This window comes from Callionymus lyra, chromosome 10, assembly GCF_982586985.1.
Source record: "Callionymus lyra chromosome 10, fCalLyr1.hap1.1, whole genome shotgun sequence".
Classification (NCBI taxonomy): Eukaryota; Metazoa; Chordata; class Actinopteri; order Syngnathiformes; family Callionymidae; genus Callionymus; species Callionymus lyra.
Genome location: NC_141827.1, coordinates 8,574,789 through 8,594,478, shown reverse-complemented (window position 1 = coordinate 8,594,478; position 19,690 = coordinate 8,574,789). Strand labels below are relative to the sequence as shown.

At 34.6% G+C, this 19,690-nt stretch overlaps 4 protein-coding genes across 4 annotated transcripts in view; 2 read left to right on the top strand and 2 right to left on the bottom strand.

Moving 5' to 3' along the window:
• The window catches only part of tex264b (testis expressed 264, ER-phagy receptor b), a 47,963-nt gene extending 36,035 nt beyond the window's left edge, over nt 1–11,928 (bottom strand). Inside the window, exons 1-2 of the mRNA XM_087801278.1 lie at nt 11,583–11,928; nt 6,283–6,504 (exon numbers count right to left, since the gene is read on the bottom strand). Coding sequence (XP_087657404.1) covers nt 6,283–6,504; nt 11,583–11,837 — 477 coding nt within the window. The 5' untranslated portion in view covers nt 11,838–11,928. The remainder of the gene's footprint in view (nt 1–6,282; nt 6,505–11,582) is intronic.
• Nucleotides 1–19,690, bottom strand: part of LOC148070144 (ubiquitin-like modifier-activating enzyme 1) — a 280,272-nt gene that overhangs the window by 104,973 nt on the left and 155,609 nt on the right. The window lies entirely within an intron of this gene.
• On the top strand, nt 13,615–15,864 carry gpx1a (glutathione peroxidase 1a). The gene is made up of 2 exons (XM_087800117.1): nt 13,615–13,927; nt 15,218–15,864. The coding sequence occupies exons 1-2, from the start codon at nt 13,709–13,711 to the stop codon at nt 15,569–15,571; spliced, it is 573 nt and encodes a 190-aa protein (XP_087656243.1). The 5' UTR covers nt 13,615–13,708; the 3' UTR covers nt 15,572–15,864.
• Nucleotides 16,993–19,117, top strand: brk1 (BRICK1 subunit of SCAR/WAVE actin nucleating complex). The gene is made up of 3 exons (XM_087800576.1): nt 16,993–17,130; nt 17,553–17,635; nt 18,635–19,117. The coding sequence occupies exons 1-3, from the start codon at nt 17,013–17,015 to the stop codon at nt 18,659–18,661; spliced, it is 228 nt and encodes a 75-aa protein (XP_087656702.1). The 5' UTR covers nt 16,993–17,012; the 3' UTR covers nt 18,662–19,117.

Genomic DNA, 19,690 nt, shown 5'->3' with positions numbered 1-19,690 from the left:
TTACAATTAACCAAATGAGGTTAATTTACATTACATTTTCTGTGTTTTATGTAATGTATATTTTTTTAAATTTAATTTGGAATTTTCAACTTTGAATGAAGGTTTTCTGCCCCCAAATGTGCCCCCTTAACCTGTTAGAGTTTCCTTTTCCTCTGAGAGGTACAGTTTTAACTCTATGAAACACTAAGAGCAGAAGTACATTAACACACATTGTAAGTATATAGATTGTCTTAATGGTTATAGTAAGAATTCAGAAATCCTTGATATAATCATGATAAAAACTGTAAAGTATATTTGGATTACAGACACTGATGTCGTGTAGGGTTCAAAAACTTGGTTCTGGTATTTGCGAGTTTGTCCGACGGGTAAAAAGCTGGAAGACTCTCTGGCCAGTTATCAAGCTCCACTGATGCCGTGTGAAGTAAAGAACACTTTGAACATGAATACTGGCAAAGCTCAGTAGTACTGCTCCAACTAGAACACCTCTCAAGTACGAGATAAATAACGCTGCTAATTCTTCTTTCGTGTGACGAGGTTTGAATCCCTTCGAAACTAAAACTCCGGCGTATCTTTGGCCGGAATACAAACAGGATGACCTTTTGTGGACCTTTCAGAATTCACATCACAGCCCAACGCCTGCGTGTGAAACAAACCCAGTGGACGAGCGTCGACCAATCCGGACGAGACTGATCGTAATTGGGAGCAGCGTCGCTCACAGGAGGTTTCATTCTGCATCCAGATAACAAGACCGGACCATGACGTATCGACGCGTCAGATGCTTTAAAGAAGAAAGAAAGGAATCGGCTTTATATTCCAGACAGAAACCCCGGCTCTGGCAATAAACTTTGGTGCCCTCCAGCAAACAAATGTTGCATCGTCTGCCTCTCGCGAAACCTTTAGATGAGTGGTAATGTCAGCGTTATTATCCCGGGCACCTCGGGTCCCTCGCCCACTCCGAGGGGCCGGGCCACTCTGCCAACAACCGGCCTCCAGATGCACCGGGCAGCTGCGATGAAGCCGTGTCGAGAGGAATAAAAAAACGCCGACGCCGGAGAAGAAAAACACAGAAGCTGATCGATGGTTGGACTCTGCAAATATCAGGCTCAACCATGGGGGCCACGGCACCGACTCTGACAGACGGAATTCATCATTGGTGGGCACGCCAGGGTCTGCGAAATGCTGATGAGCTTGTTTGAAAAGGTCTCGCCACTTGGGATATTCAAACGTGTCAGCCATTATCTGTGTGCCCTATTCACTAACAGAGCCACTTAGAACACAGTGTTCTGGTTCGGCTCAATGTGAACCAAATTACGGTCCTGGAGGCGGAAATGTCAACGACACTCATCAAGAGGGTGTTTAATTGGAAAAATGTAAAAATATGGCAGAGAATGATCAATTACGTTGGAACAATACGCCTTCCTGTAAAAAAACAAGTAGAGATCTCAAATGTCTCTCTTTATTTTTCTAAAATGAATGCAGGTGAAGGGGAATTTAGAGAAAAGAAGAAGAGGTGGAGTCAAGTGTCAAAGAAGGACAAGTTAATAAAGAAAAAGCTGAAAAAAAAAGCAGAAAAGCGACATGCTAAACTTAGCATTAAGATTTGAAACAGAGACACAGAGTGCTGTGTCTCAAATCGCATACTAGCGTACTAAAAGTTAGTATTTTTAGTACGTTAGTGCGTCTCAATTCTTAGTATGCGAAATTTAGTGCGCCATGCACACTAAATTGGCGTACTAACACGCCCACAAAACTAGCATGGTTCGATGGACACTAACCACACTAAACACACTAAACAGCCGCCATTTTAGTGACGTTTTAAACGGAAGTTACGTCATATATAAATGCATATATATGCATATACTTAAATGTGTATTTTCAGCAGCAGTAGGAGGATAAACACGTCTTCGCTGCTGATACCAGCTTAAATATCTCGCGATTATTTAGATTCTCATATTTTTTCTTTATTTCTTTTTCCAAAGTTGCAATACGTGCTGCCAGCAGGTGTCGGCGATAGCGTTCAAACAGCTGCTTGAAACATCGTTAAATAGAAGTAGAAGAAGAAGCTGTCATGTGATTTCCGGTTAGTGTGTAGCTTCAGAGTTTGATTTGAGACATACTATCTGCGGAGAATTTGCGTACTAGTTAGTATGTACACTAAACTGATGCATACTAACTTCTAGCATACTAAGATTACTCTAAAGAAGAAAAAATATGAGAATCTAAATAATCGTGAGATATTTAAGCTGGTATCAGCACCGAAGACGTGTTTATCCTCCTACTGCTGCTGAAAATGCACCTGTAAGTATATGTATATATATGCATTTATATATGAAGTAACTTCCGTTTAAAACGTCACTAAGATGGCGGCTGTTTAGTGTGGTTAGTGTCCATCGAACCGTACTCAGTTTTGTGGGCGTGTTAGTACGCCAATTTAGTGTGCATGGCGCACTAAATTTCGCATACTAAGAATTGAGACGCACTAACGCACTAAAAATACTAACTTTTAGTACGCTAGTATGCGATTTGAGACACAGCACTAGCCACTTCCTGTTTTGACTTCCTTTTTTATAATCACTGAATCCTTTTTTTTTAAGATTAGATCGATATTCTTTTTAATAGAATACAATTTTTAAATTGCAGAGGCTGCAGGAATGTGTTGTGGTGGCAGTACAGAATATATAAATGAAATAAAAAGAGATACAATACAATATATATTACCATAAAATAGCATATAAATCAATCATTCATAAATACTCCATTGGTACTTTATGTTCTGTGTTAATGACTGGAGATCCACATGTTGAGGTTGATATTTTTTAACTAATATTTGTGTTATATTCAGAAGTACTTTTGTGTTGTTCATTTTAGGTGTAAAGTGTTGTATCTTTATTTATAAAGTTAAATAAATATATTATATTCAAATCAATACATGTCATTTCATCGTAATATGGATACTATACTATGGATTATATTTATATTCAATATATATATATATCAAATGTTGTGTTGGTCATGCTATACAATTACTTGTCTATTAAGGTAAGGTAAGGTAAGGTAAAACTTTATTAATCCCGAAGGAGAAATTGTTTTTTTTCCAATAGCCAGAGCAAATACAGCAATTTATTATTACCAAAGAAAACTGAATTGCAATATTGGAAAAATATTTTCTCATTAATTCGTACACTGAATAAAAATGTGCTACATTCTAACATTCTGGCTCCTTGTGTGATTCACACCCTCGACTTAAAGTATCTCACGATGTCAAGAACTTCTTCATCACATCAGCAACGAGTATTCCAAACTTAGATTGATAGATACACTTCATTGATCCTCTGGAGATCTACTTCGGGAAATTGTTCAAGTATACAGTTAAAGACACTTGACTTATTTTCTTTTCACTCTAAATTAAAGAGGGCAACAAGAAACTAACCATGTAAAGATATTTAAACTGTTAAATAAATTAGCTGTTGCAGGAAAGTGTCTTTACCAGAAACCCATTTTACAAATGAAATTAAAGTCGTGTTGTGGTCTTAGCCACCCTCAACACGACGACTGGACACAAATATTACTTACTTACTTATAATCCATGCTTTTGTGTTTTCTTGTTAAGACTATTGTAACAGTTTATTTACTATTTTAACAGCTTATTAATGCAGAGCTGACTTTCCTGCAGTTGATACAAACGCTGCAGCGAGAATTCTCACCTGCTCTAGTAGAAGAACTCACATTTCCCCTGATCCTTAAAACTCTTCACTGGCTGCCAGTTTCTTTCAGGATCAACTTTAAAATTCTGGTTCTTACTTTCAGATCTATTCATGGTCAGACCTTCCCTCAGTGATCTGATCCAGCCTTACACCCCAGCTCGGGCTCTGAGGTCTGCGTTTGATGAAGTCTACTGACTCCTTCAAGAAGCATCTTAAGGACTTCTGTGTTTGTCTCTATGTTGTAATGACCTTTAAGAGTTTTTAAATTTGTATGTCTTTTTTACTGTGTATGGCTTTTGATTGTTCAAGCGCTTTGTGACCCTGGTCTATAAAGGCGCTTTAATAATAACTCTCTTACTTACTTAAGGTAAGGTAAGGTAAGGTAAAACTTTTTTTTTCCAATAGCCACAGAAAATACAGCAATTTTTCATATTTTCCATAAAAAATAAATCAAAATAAAATAAGAAAAAGAACATAAAGATAAAGACTTAATAAATACATTAATGAGTTACTCAGTACTGGGTTCAAAGGTCAGATTAGGTTGAGGTCGATGATTGAAACATAAAGTTTTGTCACATTAATCAAGAAGCAAATTTTGTTTTAAAGTTCCATCAGTCTTATGTAACATGTAATAAGCTATAAAGCGTAGACCAGCGGGACAGCAGTTATTATCAAATATGGTCACCAGTGTAAAGTGACCTCTCGCACACTTTTGCGACCAGCTGAGCGACGGCCTATCAGAGACGAAGGTGTTCAAACAGATGGCGGAGGCAGACAGTCGGACACGCTCCCACATTTCCTCAACAGAAGCCGAGTGATTGAGACGACCTGTGGCGTCGCCACCTGTTTTTTACCCGCTGCATAATTAAACACCAGCCTCCAAAACACCCAACAATGACTCACTTTCCCAGCATTCCCCCACACGGTTACTCATGAAGCCATAAAAAAGGCATCTTATTTTAAAGCTTTTTGAACTTTAGATACTCACGTTTTTATGCTGTAAATATATTAAGGGGTCGACCTGATGCAGTTTCGAGGCGTCTTAGGTTTTGTAAAATTACATTTTATTTTATGTGTTCTAAGGCGACAATTATTAGAGTTTTAATATTCATGAGGATTTTGCATTGATAGATCACAAACCCTGGATCATTTTGCTACAATTGAATCGATCACTATTTGGACCAGTAGTCAACGAACCACTAGGGGGCGACTACATGCTATATTCATTAATGTGTCCTAAAATAACACCATTTAATTATCCTATGACAAACGTCATGCAGAATTAATAAGATTATTAAAAAACTAAAGGATTACAAGCTGTCCTCCTGTTTCTACACACACACAACATGAATACACACAAAGACACTGCAAATAAGAAAATGAATAAAATCGAAATGCAGAGAGAAATAAAAAAGTCTTAAAACTGTTAAAGCTGTTATGCGCGTTACCAAGTGAGTTAACCAAGTTTATAATAGTATGTTCGTTCATTCATAACTACGGCACACGACGACACAAAACAAGAGAATAAAAAGAGGGTAATCATAGTGCAAATATAGTGTATCCGTATGAACTGTTCAACAAATATAAGAATGATTATTTACAGATTTTAAAAAGATAAAAGATCAAATTAAATAAAAAGATGATTTAAAAACAGCCAGGTCGGCGAACAAGCGCCCTCTATGGGCCAGTAGCTACTAAAGGTAACCTCAAAACAATGGGGTCTACAACAGACTGAACAGAATAATAATAAAAGATTATGTATTTACTATTTAATATATAGCACCTGAAAACAGTTTCCATGAAATTTGCATTTTTATTTGATATCATATTAATACAGTTTATTAGATCGTTTTACATTATATTTTTTCCTAAATCATCATTTACTCTCGTTCAAATTTTAATAAAATAATTAACTAATATAAATACAAATAATTAATTAATATAAGTATGATTCCCGCAAGATAGTGTTTAATCTTGTTTACAAATCCTGATTTAAAAAAAATGTGATAAAAAAATCATGATTGTGATTAAAAAATCATTAGTTTATATAAACTAAAATAATTCTGCGTGATCCAAGATGATATAATAGTTATTTAATTATTCCTGCAGGCTTTTCCTTGATTATCTGAGATTCTCTGTGTTGTTCTCGGTGTTATCTTGATCTTTTAAGCATCTATTTTATTGTAAGTAAGTAAGTTATTTTTATTTATATAGCGCTTTTCCAGACCAGGGTCACAAAGCGCTTAAACAATCAAAACAATATTCAATAAAGTAAATACTTTAAAAGTCAAGCTAAAACTGATAACACAACAGGAGTTCCAAAAAATCAAGGAAAAGCCTGAACAAATAAAAATTATTGAGTTTTGTTTTGATTGTTTAAGTGCTTTGTGACCCTGGTCTAGAAAAGCGCTCTACAAATATTACATATTTACTTACCTAATAATTAAAAAAAAAAAAACATAAAATATCCGAAACTTTATCGAACTGATGAATTTGCAATTTGCCATTTAATCAACAAAATAAAAATAATAATGGAGAATAATAATGTCATTATAATGAGGTTCTAAGACCACGGTACCTTGATGAAGAGATGCAGGTGAAGATAGACTCGCTTCACTCTCTGGACGACGGAGAACAACCGGCTGCTGGTCAGCGAGGTCGTGACCACATGCGTGACCTCAGGGAACGAGCAGACGCCGAAGCCCGAGCGTTGGCAGCGACCGAGGAGCTCCTCGTCGACCTTCTCGTCTCCCTCGCTGAGGATGCAGCCGACGGCGGAGCGGCACTGGGGCCCCGGCACCTGCAGAAGAAGAAGAAGATCGATGGAGGGACAGAAGAAGGGTTTCATTAGACGGGGGAAGCAAAGTGTTCAAACTATGTTGTTCTTGAGAAACATCCTGCAGAAACACGTCAAGGCGAGACAACGTGATCATTAATCAAAGCTTTGATTCAACCTCGGCTCGGACGACACATTATTGCTTTTGGGGGGGGGGGGTCCCCTTAGGGACAACAGCTTTCTGCACTTTCAGTGAACGCTCATGTAATAACAAAAAATGGGGAATAGTCCAATTTGTCCAAGAATGCATTACCATCGATGTATGTGAAGCTATTGTTAGAAACTTTGTTTCTTCTCTGAAAACACAAGGGGATGAAGTTAATTTTCTGTTTGGCTGTTTGCTAGAGACACTGATATTCATGAATGTGTTTTTTTACTCTGTTTAAATCATTCTACTGTGTTTGTCTCCAATGAAACTGAATTTATCACATTATTATTATTATTGTGCTCTTTTTAATGTGCCGTTTGTTTTCTTATGTAAAGGACCTTGTGAGACTAAATGTCTAAAAGCTGCTATATAAATACAATTATTGCCATTTTTATTATTATTATTAAATATGGGAATAGTTTTTTTTACGATACTCTTGATGTTTAAAAATATATATAATTTCTTTTTGGCTCTTAAGTCATTATTATTTTTATCATAGTTATTGGTTTACATTTCAATTAATTGTGTTTAGTATCAAATGTTTTTTATTTTTTTATTTACAATTAACATGCAAATATTCACTGTGTTTGTTATTTATATACTTATGTGTTGCAATTTAACTTCTAGCCACTAGATATCAGTAGTCATTTGTCCACTGTAGCTAAAATAGAAATCCTGTGAGATGCATGGCAGGACTGAGGACAAGGGGATACAGTGACTCCAGCAGCTTTTAAAGCAGATGTTTGGACATATTTTGGTTGGAAAACAAATGAAAGTAGTTACGATTTCATCAAGAGTCATGTGGTCTGTAAATTCTGCTACACCAGAGTCAAGTACTCGACAATACTAAAAATATATACTTGTAAGTAAGTAAGCAAGTGAATAAGTAATTTATATTTATATAGAGCTTTTCTAGACTAGGGTCACAAAGCGCTTAAACAATCAAAAAAAAAAGAATAGTAAAAAAATATATACTTAAAAGATCAAGTTACTACAGTATCACTATATATCGTATCGTTCGCCCTGTATACACCTATATATATATATATATATATATATAAATAATAAAATACATTGACTTGCAAGTTCAGTTCAGTTCTCATCAAGCCTTCTCTCATGAAAGTCTAGTACTTTGAGGATGGAAAGTACAAGACTTTCTGCAACAACAGAGTCAAGTACTCGACAATACTACAAATATATACTTGTAAGTAAGTAAGTAAATAAGTAATTTGTATTTATATAGCGCTTTTCTAAACCAGGGTCACAAAGCGCTTAAACAATCAAAAAGAAAAAAAAAAAAGTCAAAAAATATATACTTAAAAGATCAAGTTACTACAGTATCACTATATATTGTATCGTTGACCCTGTACACACCTATATATATATATATATAAATAATAACATACATTGACTTGCAAGTTCAGCTCAGTTTTCGTCGAGCCTTCTCTCATGAAAGTCTAGTACTCCGAGGATGGGAAGTACTAGACTTTCTGCAACAACAGAGTCAAGTACTCAACAATACTACAAATATATACTTGTAAGTAAGTAAGTAAATAAGTAATTTGTATTTATACAGCGCTTTTCTAAACCAGGGTCACAAAGCGCTAAAACAATCAAAATTATATAAATAATGAAATACATTAACTTGCAAGTTCAGCTCAGTTCTCGTCGAGCCTTCTCTCATGAAAGTCTAGTACTCTGAGGATGGGAAGACCTCGCAGTGAAAATGAAAAAGAAGATTTAAGAGGTTCCACTCCTGCCTTTTCCCTTTTACTTCCCGTCTTAATTGGGCACCAGGCGGGAGGAGAGGGACGGAACAAAGATGTCATCTTGAGGTGACGCCAGGTCAAAGGAAACCCGAAGCTTTGAAACTATGAAAAGTCTTGTTTTTTGGGGGGGTTTTTTCAAAGTGTAAAAAATCTGAGGGAGTTGGGGACGAGACCATGGCGTTGGCCCCTTTGAAGGAGGCGAGTTTGCACCAGCCCTGTAACCATGGCAACAGTTTGAGAGCTCACCCATTCTTTGTCTATAAAGGCAGCGATTAAAGAAGAATAGAAAAGAAAAAGTGAGAACAGCAATTCAGAGATACTTATCCATCGTAGGGTGCACTTTTTTTCAAAAACACTTCTCGCCACAGACATGGATACAGAGAGGCTCAGTGTTGAGGTCCACTCTTGTGTGGGAGCTCTTTCTCTGGCTCTCGAGGGCTCCTGACACCGAGGTTCTGCGCTATCCTGTGGTTCCTGCAGTAATGAGCCCGGATCATTAGCCCAATTATTTTAACTTGGATCAGATTCAGGCCCCGACTGTGTGAAGAGCAACTCGGTACCAGCCGCGGAATTGCAGGCACAGAGGGGAAAAAAAACAGCAGGATCATCAAGTGAACGCTTGAAGATAGAAAATCCGTTTATAAAGTGGCGAGAAACACAAAAAAGTCATTAAAACAATTAGGACATTAAAGAGTTGCGCAATTTTGGGGGGGATTTAAAACTGATTCGTGGGAAAGAAATGTGCAGGTAAAACAATCAACAAATAAGCTAAAACATTATGACCAGATTCCAAAGACGGATGGCAGCACGTAAACGGGTTTAAAGAAAAGATGCTCAATAATAGATTATAGATAATATGATGCTTTACACTTGAAGAAACAATAACTATAGTTTCATTTTTTGTTAAAGTTCCACCAACACTTTCCTCTTCACTCGTACAACTCCGGGCAATGTTCATGCCTCCCACGCGCATTATGCCGGATCTCCATAACATTAACTTTTTCACAAGTTTCCTGAAATAAATATATATATATATATATATACTTTTATTTTAAGACAGAGATTTTGTTTGACTTCCTTTTATACATACAGTGAATCAGTTATAAAGCACAGCAAAAAAAAATGCTAAACTTACTGCATAATTCTAGCGGTGAAGACAAAAAAGTTCTGTGAAATATTTAGTTGCTTTAACAATAAACTGGACACATATTTAATTTTAATCTCTGAAGAACAAAAGTGTACCATAATTATTATTATTAAATATGGGGATCGTTTTTTCACCATACTCTTGATGTAAAAAAATGTATGTATAATTTTCTTTGGCTCTTAAATGATCATTATTTTTATTTATAGTTATTTCAGGGTTTACATTACAATAAATTGTGTTTAGTATCATATTTTTTAATTCACAGTTAACAAGCAAATAATCACTGTGTTTGTTCATATTTGTGTCACAGTTTTACTTCCATTCACTAGGTGGCAGCAGTCATTTGTTCACTGCAGCTAAAGGAACAATTGAAATCCTGCGAGATCCAGGTGAGGACTGAGGACAAGAGGATACAGTCGACCCCAACAGTTTTTAAAGCTGATGTTTGTACATATATTGGTTTCAAATGAAAGCAGTTACGACTTCATCAAGAGTCATGTGGTCTGTAAATTCTGCAACACCAGAGTCAAGTACGCGACAATACTACACATATATAGTTGTTACTACAGTATCACAATATAGAATACAATATATAAGTGTTAAACAAGTACTCTCATTTTAAATTGGGTATTTTAAGCAATTATTAAAGAGTGTTTAAATGTTATGATATCCAAACAAAAGAACAAAACATAGCATAAATAAATGTATAAATGTTTAAGATTAAGTTGGGATCATTGGATTAGATACTTTACAGACATTCTGTCGTGCCGTTTTGATCAGTTTCTTCTCAGACTTCAAGGATCAAAGCTGACGTCAAGGGTTGTGGCGGAAAGAAAGGTTTTTCACCCTCAGGTGATGTGAAGAAAAACTTTGATTATGATGTGAAAATCCATGTCACTGCTACAAACGGCTTTCGAACGTCATTCACATCAACTATTGGGACTTCCTTTGCCTTTACAATATATATATATATATATGTATATATAGAGATAGATATAGATATATAGATATGTATATATACATATATATATGTATATATATTTAAATCCCTTTCCAGGGTGTCCCACCAGTTCACTGCTTACGATTTTGCATTTTTATGCATTAATAAATAAAAGGATTCATAGAAAAGAAGGTAAAACATCACATTTGAACTTCAAAACACAAATGAGCCAAAACATTATGACCAATGACAATGGTTCCAAAAAAGAATGGTAGAATGTAATTAAATGGGTTAAAGATAAGATGCTCAATAATGGATTATTGTTAAAAACAATGCATTATACTTAAAGAAACAGTAACTATAGTTTCATTTTTTATAAGTTTCATCATGCAGTGCATTATTTGCAATGCATCAATAAACAAAACAACTCATTTTATATATTTTATTCGTTTTTAAAAGGATGTTTTTTCGTCAGTTTTGCATCAAAATAAATAGTCACCCAATCTTTGACTTTGTTTGACGGAAAATGTAGAATATGTTCAAACAAAATAACAAAAGAAACGTCTAAAAGAATTGCGTTTTGACAGAAATAGCTTTGAAATGTGGCTTTAAATTTAAAATAAACACACTGTATGCTACAATTGATATAGGATCTATATTAATGTGATGGTTTTAAGATAAGATAGACAACGTTGTCGGTTTAAATGATCTCCAAACGTAATAGAACGCGATGAAACTTTCAAAATAACCTCATATTATAGTAGTTGTTTTCTGTCCAGTTCATAATCCAAAGAGATACACTTTATTATGAGAAAACTAACAGAGGAAATCTAAGACAATTTCACCTTCTTCTAATCTACGTTCTTGTCGCCATCTAGCGATTCATCCACGAAAATAAAAAATATTCCACTAAAACTATTGAACAACAGACTCGTAATAATAATCATTTCTACTTGTTTAGTCTTCAGGTGGTGTTTGTTTGTGTTACCTTGTTTGTCATCATAATACACACCTTGTTTGTGTCATCATAATACACACCTTGTTGGGGTCATCATAATACACTCCGATGCTTGGCAACTTTGGACCCAGAACTTGACTCTCCTTTAAAAGATGTTCACAGTCTTTGTAAGATCCTTCTTTGAATTTATAGGCGATAGTGATCTTCTTAACGGGAGGAAATCCAGTTGTTATTGTGATCTTTGGGTACAACTCTGAGTACAACATGTAAAGAGCGACACACAGAAGGCTGACCAGGAAGCTACTGACTGCATACACGGTGTTCGCCTCCTCCATTTTATATATCACTGTGTCAGATGATGTGCTTCTAAAATAATCGATCACATGACTAAAATAATTGATGATCTTATTTCTGAAGCTCTATTAAAAAAAACGGGACTTTCATTGACTCAAGAGCACACCGCTTTCATTCCACTTCCGGGATTGTACCATGTATGCATGTGGCAGGGGTGGATTCAATTGTCCAAAACTATAAAACATTTGGTTTATCAAACGTCCTGTTAACTCCCGCTTATGTATTCTATTAATTCATTACTTGTGTGTTTGTTTACGTTTATAGTTTGCTTGTCTTGATTAGAAGGTTCAATTTAAGATAAGTAAATATTCATGTACCCCTGCGTTTGGTTACGTCTTAGTACAAGTGTTTCAGAATCAGAACCCGCTTTATAGAACAAAACAAAACTGGAAATTTGTAAAAACTACTTTTTTTCGTGGTGAAGTGAAAAAACCAGGACAAGACATTTATTTTATCTTAATTATTTTATTTGTCTTACTCTTAAAATATTTTTGTATGAGTGGGCTGTTTTGTAGGTAATTGACTTTAATAATAACTTTGAAATTAATATATTTTAATATAACATTTTCGATTACTGTATTCAACAATAAAACAAACAGGTTTTCTTTAAATCTTGTAAATCATTTTATTAAATTAATTTGCCCATATATTATAATCGACATTTTTATGTATTATTTTTTATTGTTTATGAAAAATTGCTGGCTATTGGTAAAAAACAATTTCCCGAAGGAGACCTCCTGAGGGATCAATAAAGTTTTACCTTACCTTACCTTACCTTATATTGTTAACGTATTAGTTGTTGTAGTAGTAGTAGTAGTAGTAGTAGTAGTAGTAGTTATTGTAGTCGTCGTCATAGTAGTCATAGTAGTAGTAGTAGTCGATGTAGTAGTAGTCGATGTAGTAGTAGTAGTAGCCATAGTAGGGGTATTAGTAGTAGTCAAAGTAGTCATTGTAGTCGTAGTAGTAGTGATCATAGTAGTCATTGTAGTCATAGTACTCATAACAGTGGTAATAATAGCAGTAGTACTCATCATAGTAGTAGTAGTAAGTAAGTAAATATAGTAATTGTTATATGTGGAGCGCCTTTCACAGACCAGGGTCACAAAGCGCATAAACAAAAAAACAATACTCAGTTAAAAATACTACTTGAAAAGGCCAAGACGTCGTTGTACTCGCAGTATTCATAGTAGTAGTAGTAGTAGTATCAGTAGTCCTCGTCATAGTGGTAGCAGTAGAAGTAATAGTAGTAGTAGCAGATGTAGTAGTAACAGTGGTAGTAGTGGTTGTGTATTTATTTTAAATAGTTGCACAACAATGTACAATAGGGACCAAAATACCTTCAAGAACAACTAATAGACAGCAAATCGACAATAATAATGATACTATCCTTCAAGTTCAAGTTATTTTATTGTCAAATATACATATCCTCCGATGCATTGAGATGCTTGAGAACCCATGAGCAAGGTGATCAGGATGAATGTGTACGCTGGATTTGAACAATACAAATGAACAGGAAGTTTTCAACGACAATATTTCCTGATATTATTTTAATTGAGTGATAAACTTTCTTAATAAATAATGTAATGTATAATTAATAATGAATGTTCTCAAACTCAAGTTTATTTAGTTTGAACGACGATTACAAGTTAGATGAAAACATTATGTAATCCTAAATATAAATGATAATTAATAAATGAATAGATGGATTTATTCAACCACGACTTTAAACTGGTGTCAAATTACATCCTTGACTCGCCCAACCCATCAAGCTAGAGCTCTGTCAGACCAGCGACACAAACGCAGCCGTTTATTTTCAGAACAAGAAGGAAAGCGTTTGAAAAAATAAAACTAAATGGCTGTTCGACGCTTTTATGACCTGACAGCTCGACTGCTGTCCGGAGAAACTCTGCGCTTCTCGGCGCTGAAGGGGAAGGTGGTTCTCATCGAGAACGTGGCGTCACTCTGAGGAACAACAACCCGGGATTACACCCAGATGAACGAGCTCCATTCCAGGTTCTCCTCCGATGGCCTCGTTATCCTGGGGGTTCCCTGTAACCAGTTCGGACACCAGGTGGGTCAACAGACATGGATGTGCAACAAAAATATTGTTCTTGCGAATTGAGGAAGTTAGTGAGGAAGAAAATACATGATAGTAGTCATTTATTATGATTAACGTTTATATTATTAATAATAAGTAACTATAGTATGTATCCATTTAATCACATAATTAAATAACATTCGATCCTTTGTGATTTTATATATTTTTTATTTATTTATATAATTGAAGTAACTAAGTAAGTAATGTTTTTCTACTACTATATTCTATTTTTTATTAAATGGCAAATCTGTATTTCCACCCTTAGTAGTCATAGCAGTAGTCGTTGAAGTCATCGACTCATAGTAGTAGTAGTAGTAGTATCAGTAGTCATCATGATAGTTGTAGTAGTCGTAGTAGTAAGTAAGTAATGAGTTAGTAATTTTTATATGTGGAGCACCTTTCACAGACCAGGGTCACAAAGCATGTAAACAACAAAACAATACTCGTAGTAGTAGTAGTCGATGTAGTAGTAGTAGAAGTAGTAGTCGATGTAGTAGTAGTAGTAGCCATAGTAGGGGTATTAGTAGTAGTCAAAGTAGTCATTGTTGTCGTAGTAGTAGTGATCGTAGTAGTCATGGTAGTCGTAGTACTCATAGAAGTAGTCGTTGTAGTTGTTGTAGTCATATTATTCATAATAGTGGTAATAGTATCAGTAGTACTCATCATAGTAGTAGTAGTAAGTAAGTAAATAAGTTAGTAATTTTTATATGTGGAGCACTTTTCTCAGACCAGAGTCACAAAGCACGTAAACAACAAAACAATACTCGTAGTAGTAGTAGTAGTAGTAGTAGCCATAGTAGGGGTATTAGTAGTAGTCAAAGTAGCCATTGTAGTCGTAGTAGTAGTGATCGTAGTAGTCATGGTAGTCGTAGTACTCATAGAAGTAGTCGTTGTAGTTGTTGTAGTCATAGTATTCATAATAGTGGTAATAGTATTAGTAGTACTCATCATAGAAGTAGTAAGTAAGTAAATAAGTTAGTAATTTTTATATGTGGAGCACTTTTCACAGACCAGGGTCACAAAGCACGTAAACAACAAAAGAATACTCAGTTAACAATACATACTTGAAAAGGCCAAGATGTCGTTGTAGTCGCATTATTCATAGTAGTAGTAGTAGTATCAGTAGTCCTCATCATAGTGGTAGTAGTAGAAGTAATAGTGGTAGTAGCAGATGTAGCAGTAACAGTGGTAGTAGTGGTTGTGTATTTGTTTTAAATATTTCCACCACTATTGTTCCTGACCTTGTGGTCTCTATTTCTTCAGGAGAATTGCGACAATGATGAAATCCTGAGGTCCCTGAAGCACGTTCGTCCGGGGAACGACTTCAAACCCAAGTTCCAGCTGCTGGAGAAAGTGGAAGTGAACGGCAAAGACGCTCACCCTTTGTTCGTGTACCTGAAGGAGAAGCTCCCTTTCCCCTGCGACAACTCCATGGCCCTCATGTCGGATCCCAAGTTCATCCTCTGGAGTCCCGTGAGGAGGAACGACGTGTCCTGGAACTTTGAGAAGTTCCTGGTGGGCCCTGACGGCGAGCCGTACAAGCGCTATAGCAAGAGCTTCATTACTATTGACCTTAAGAAAGATATAAAGGGGTTACTTCGGTCAACGGAGAGATAACATGGCGAGATTGAAAACCAAAAACATTTTGAATTAATTAAGGCATACCACATTATTTTACGAAATATTTAAATGAAATTCAAGTAAAAGTCAGTTAAAAATGATATTAAATAAAGAGTGCCTGCATAGAACTGAGTGCAGCTGTAGCTGTGCGGTCTATTTACCTGATGACGATGCTTCTGTAAACATTGCCATGTGAGGAGTGTCTGATGAATATGTAAAAGACTGTGTTTGCTACGTTTGTTTAAATAAAGGGGGATGAATAAGTGAATAAATGTGATATATTAAGAACACTTTATATTGTCAGATTGTTACTCTTTATTACACTTTGATTTACCAAATGCTAGAAAATACTAATGAGCCAAATTTTCTAAATATACAGATTATTAATAGCAACAATCCATTTTTTTTTTTTATTGAAAGTAAGTAAGTAATTTTTATTTATATAGCGCTTTTCCAGACCAGGGTCACAAAGCGCTTAAACAATCAAACAATCAATAAAGTATATTTTTCTATGATTAAAAAAAAAAAACAGTATAATATAACTATTCAAATTCTCAAACTTTGTTTTTTTTTAAATAGTCCACAGAGTTAAAGCCATTAATTCAAAAATACATTTTCTAAATTCAAATGTTTTTTCATTTGTAGCATTTTAAATTCAATATAAAAATGATGCACCATTATTCCTCCATTTTAAATTTAATTTAAAAAGACTTGAAATTTAAATATATTCAACATAGAAATGTTTTTAAATAGTTTGAATAAGAATACCAAGCTCATTTATTTTAACTTTATTTATTGTATTTATTATATGTATGAGTTTTTATACTGTTCTACCGTACTTTTTCTGATCCGAGAAGTTTCAATTATAGATAGGTAAATGTACATGAACCCTCTGCTTTTAGTGTTTCATGGTTTTTATGTATGTTTTGCCATCTTTTCTCTTAACTTTTGAAAGTTTTTTTTTATATCAATGGGTTGTTTTGCTTTCTGATTGACTCGTATTTTTATATATAACAATGTATCAAACTGTTCGCAGGTCTTACGAATTGAATGAAAACGGCAACGCATAATAAAAAAATGTTTTAATGAATTAATGGGATTATAGTATTGTAAAAAAAAAAAAACCAATTCATTTGTTATAAGAAAGCCCATTTTTTAAATTAATTAATTTAAAAATAAATAACAAATTCAACCTTTGGATATACATCTTAGTATATTAAATTTACTAAATTGAATTGTATGGAAATGTATTCAATGCTCACAATTTCAACATTATAAATGTTACATTCAATCATTTAATATTGGAACTGATTTACTTCCATAAGCGATCCGAGAGATTTAAACAAAACAACTTAATGTTCAAAAGCTTTTAACAAAACACTCTCAGAACCATCGCTTGTTTCCTGAACGTCCACAAACGCAGCTCTCGTCCTCCATCATGGCTGGTCAGGAAGATCCAGTGCAGCGAGAGATCCACCAAGATTGGGCGAACCGGGAGTACATTGAAGTAATAACGAGTAGCATCAAGAAAATCGCAGACTTCCTGAACTCCTTTGGTGAGTGAAAAACATCTGACAACACGGTTTTGTTGACGAATTCTTCCGAAACATTCTTGCTATGCTAGCTCCGTTAGCATTGATGCTAACATGGCCACTCCCAGACTAGCATGTAGCATTAGCCAGGGGTCGATGTTTGTACAAATATTTTTAATTTCTACGCACACTACTCGACTCTATTTTTATTTTTACTCCTCTTTAAGTTGTCACGTATATATTAAAGCTACATAAAAATGAAATGGTTGCTATTTAACGTCAAATAGCCAGTAGCTTCTAGGCCACAGTGATGCTAGTGCTAGCTTTTCACCGAATACGGTAGACAGCGGGCGACAGATCTGGCAGCCCTTTAATAAATAAAGTATGCTCTTGTCAATACATACTGATAACATGCATTGATCTAGGTGCTTGTTTTTTTTTTGCAGATATGTCGTGTCGATCCCGTCTGGCAACCCTCAACGAGAAGTTGACAGCTCTGGAGAGGAGGATTGAATATATTGAAGCCAGGGTAAGAATGATGCTTGAGAGTAAACAATAGTATATTTCAGGTTAATTTAACACTGATTCATTCGTTTTTAATATGACCGATTTTATCCAGGCACTACATTTAAAATAGAATGCGTGACATTAGAGCTGTAGCGATATAATCTCACAATACATTACGATATAAAAGCTCACAGTACGATATATTTAGATACACTTGCATATTTTCAGATTTTAGAATGACATCTAGTAATTGTTACACTTATTTAGTTAATAGAACTAAAAAAGCCAAACTATGCCCAACAATCGGCTTTAAAAGCTGCTGGAGTTGACCGTATCCTCTCGTCCTCAGTCGTCGGCGTCAAGTCATTCTTCCTCTAGCTGCGGAGGACGTAATGAATACTGCCATCGCGCGGATGGAAACTAAATTGAAACGCAAACATGTACAAACGGCGTAACTATTTCCATGTTAATTGTTAATGTTTTGTTTTATTCACACTTCATTAGACTGTCAAGCAATAACTATGATGAGAATTTAAATATTTTAAAGCGAAAAGAAAAGATAAAGAATCTTGGAAAAAATGCTTATATTAACACAAATAAACAAAAACATAATAACATAATAAATTATGTTTTGAAAGCCAAAAAATACATTTTTCTTCTTCTCGTTCTCATCATATCTATTTTTGTGTAAGGTTCATCTTAGTGTAGAAATTCATTTTTAAAAGGTACTTCACAAACAAACTAATTTTTCTAAATTCATAATGAATTGAATGTATAAAAAAAATAAACATTCAATCCTTTATGTTAACAGTTCATATTCTTTCATTTTATTTCATTATTCATTAAAATTCATTATTCATTATTACCATTTTCATTAAAATTCCACAAGTCTACGTAGTTTACCTTCTTTACTAGTCAAGACAATGTCAATATACCCAATTTAGTGTTGGAATATTTGTTTTTTGTTGTTTTAATTATTCCTCGCTATGTTCTGTTCTAACCTCTTGTCTTATAATTCCAGGTGACAAAAGGTGAAACGCTGACCTAGAGTGACCTGTGAAATACTTCATCATACTCCACGTACCAGCTCATCCTTGATTTTTATTTTTATTTTTTAATATTTGTGATGGACACCACCTTTATTTTGTAAAACCCCCCGTGGACCATTTTCTATAACATTGTTTTAATGATGTGCCGTATAACCCTGATACATTTGTAAAGATGGTCTGGCTTGGATATTTGTGACTCAAGCATAATCAAGGTAACTCCAATAAAAACTACACGTGTCTAAAAAATTAATGTATACCTTAACTATGGTTCTGGCAACATTTCATCTCCAGGATGATACACACAGTGGAGGAAATGATGGTGGGAGTGAGAGGGGGGTTCACCCCAGTGTGCCAATCTAAACATGGTTCAGTCTATTACAGGACTATGATGTACAGTGAATTGTCTGGTGATTATTTTTTGTTTTAAATACTGTAATAAAAGGAATGATTGAAAATGCCTGTAAAATGAGTTTTTATTGCACAAATATCAATATATATATCAGTCAAATCAAGTATAAAAAGCATAATAATAATAGAAAGGCTTTATTCATCCCCAGAGGGGAAACACACTTTCACAACAGCGCAGTTGGAAGAAAATAAAGTGCAAGGAGAAAGAAATAGTACAAGAGATAATACAAAATAAAATAAAAACGATCTTAAAAATATACAAATTATTTACAAAATTAGAAATTGACACTATTAACAAAATAAAATAGAATAAAAATAAAATAAAATAGAAATAAAAAACGGAAGAAAAATAAAATAAAAAGCACACAAGAAGAAAAACACGCTACGGATTAGCATCAGGATATTTAAAGTAGAGAGTTAAATATCCTGACACCAGTTGGGATGAAGGACCTTCTATAACGCGGTATACTCATTCAAATGTACTGTATTTAAAATATATGACCTGTTTTGCTATAAGGTAGCTTCCAACAAAAACTGCCTTTTTAAGTTTAAACTGACATTTCATCAAAGTACTGCCAAGATAAAAGGTAATATTATATAGATTAGTTATATAATATGTA

Coding starts and splice junctions, on each gene's coding strand:
- brk1 (XM_087800576.1), top strand. CDS start 17,013: ATGGCTGGTCAGGAAGATCCAGTGCAGCGAGAGATCCACCAAGATTGG. Junction 17,131..17,552: donor AGACTTCCTGAACTCCTTTG/GTGAGTGAAAAA, acceptor TTTTTTTTGCAG/ATATGTCGTGTCGATCCCGT. Junction 17,636..18,634: donor TTGAATATATTGAAGCCAGG/GTAAGAATGATG, acceptor TTATAATTCCAG/GTGACAAAAGGTGAAACGCT.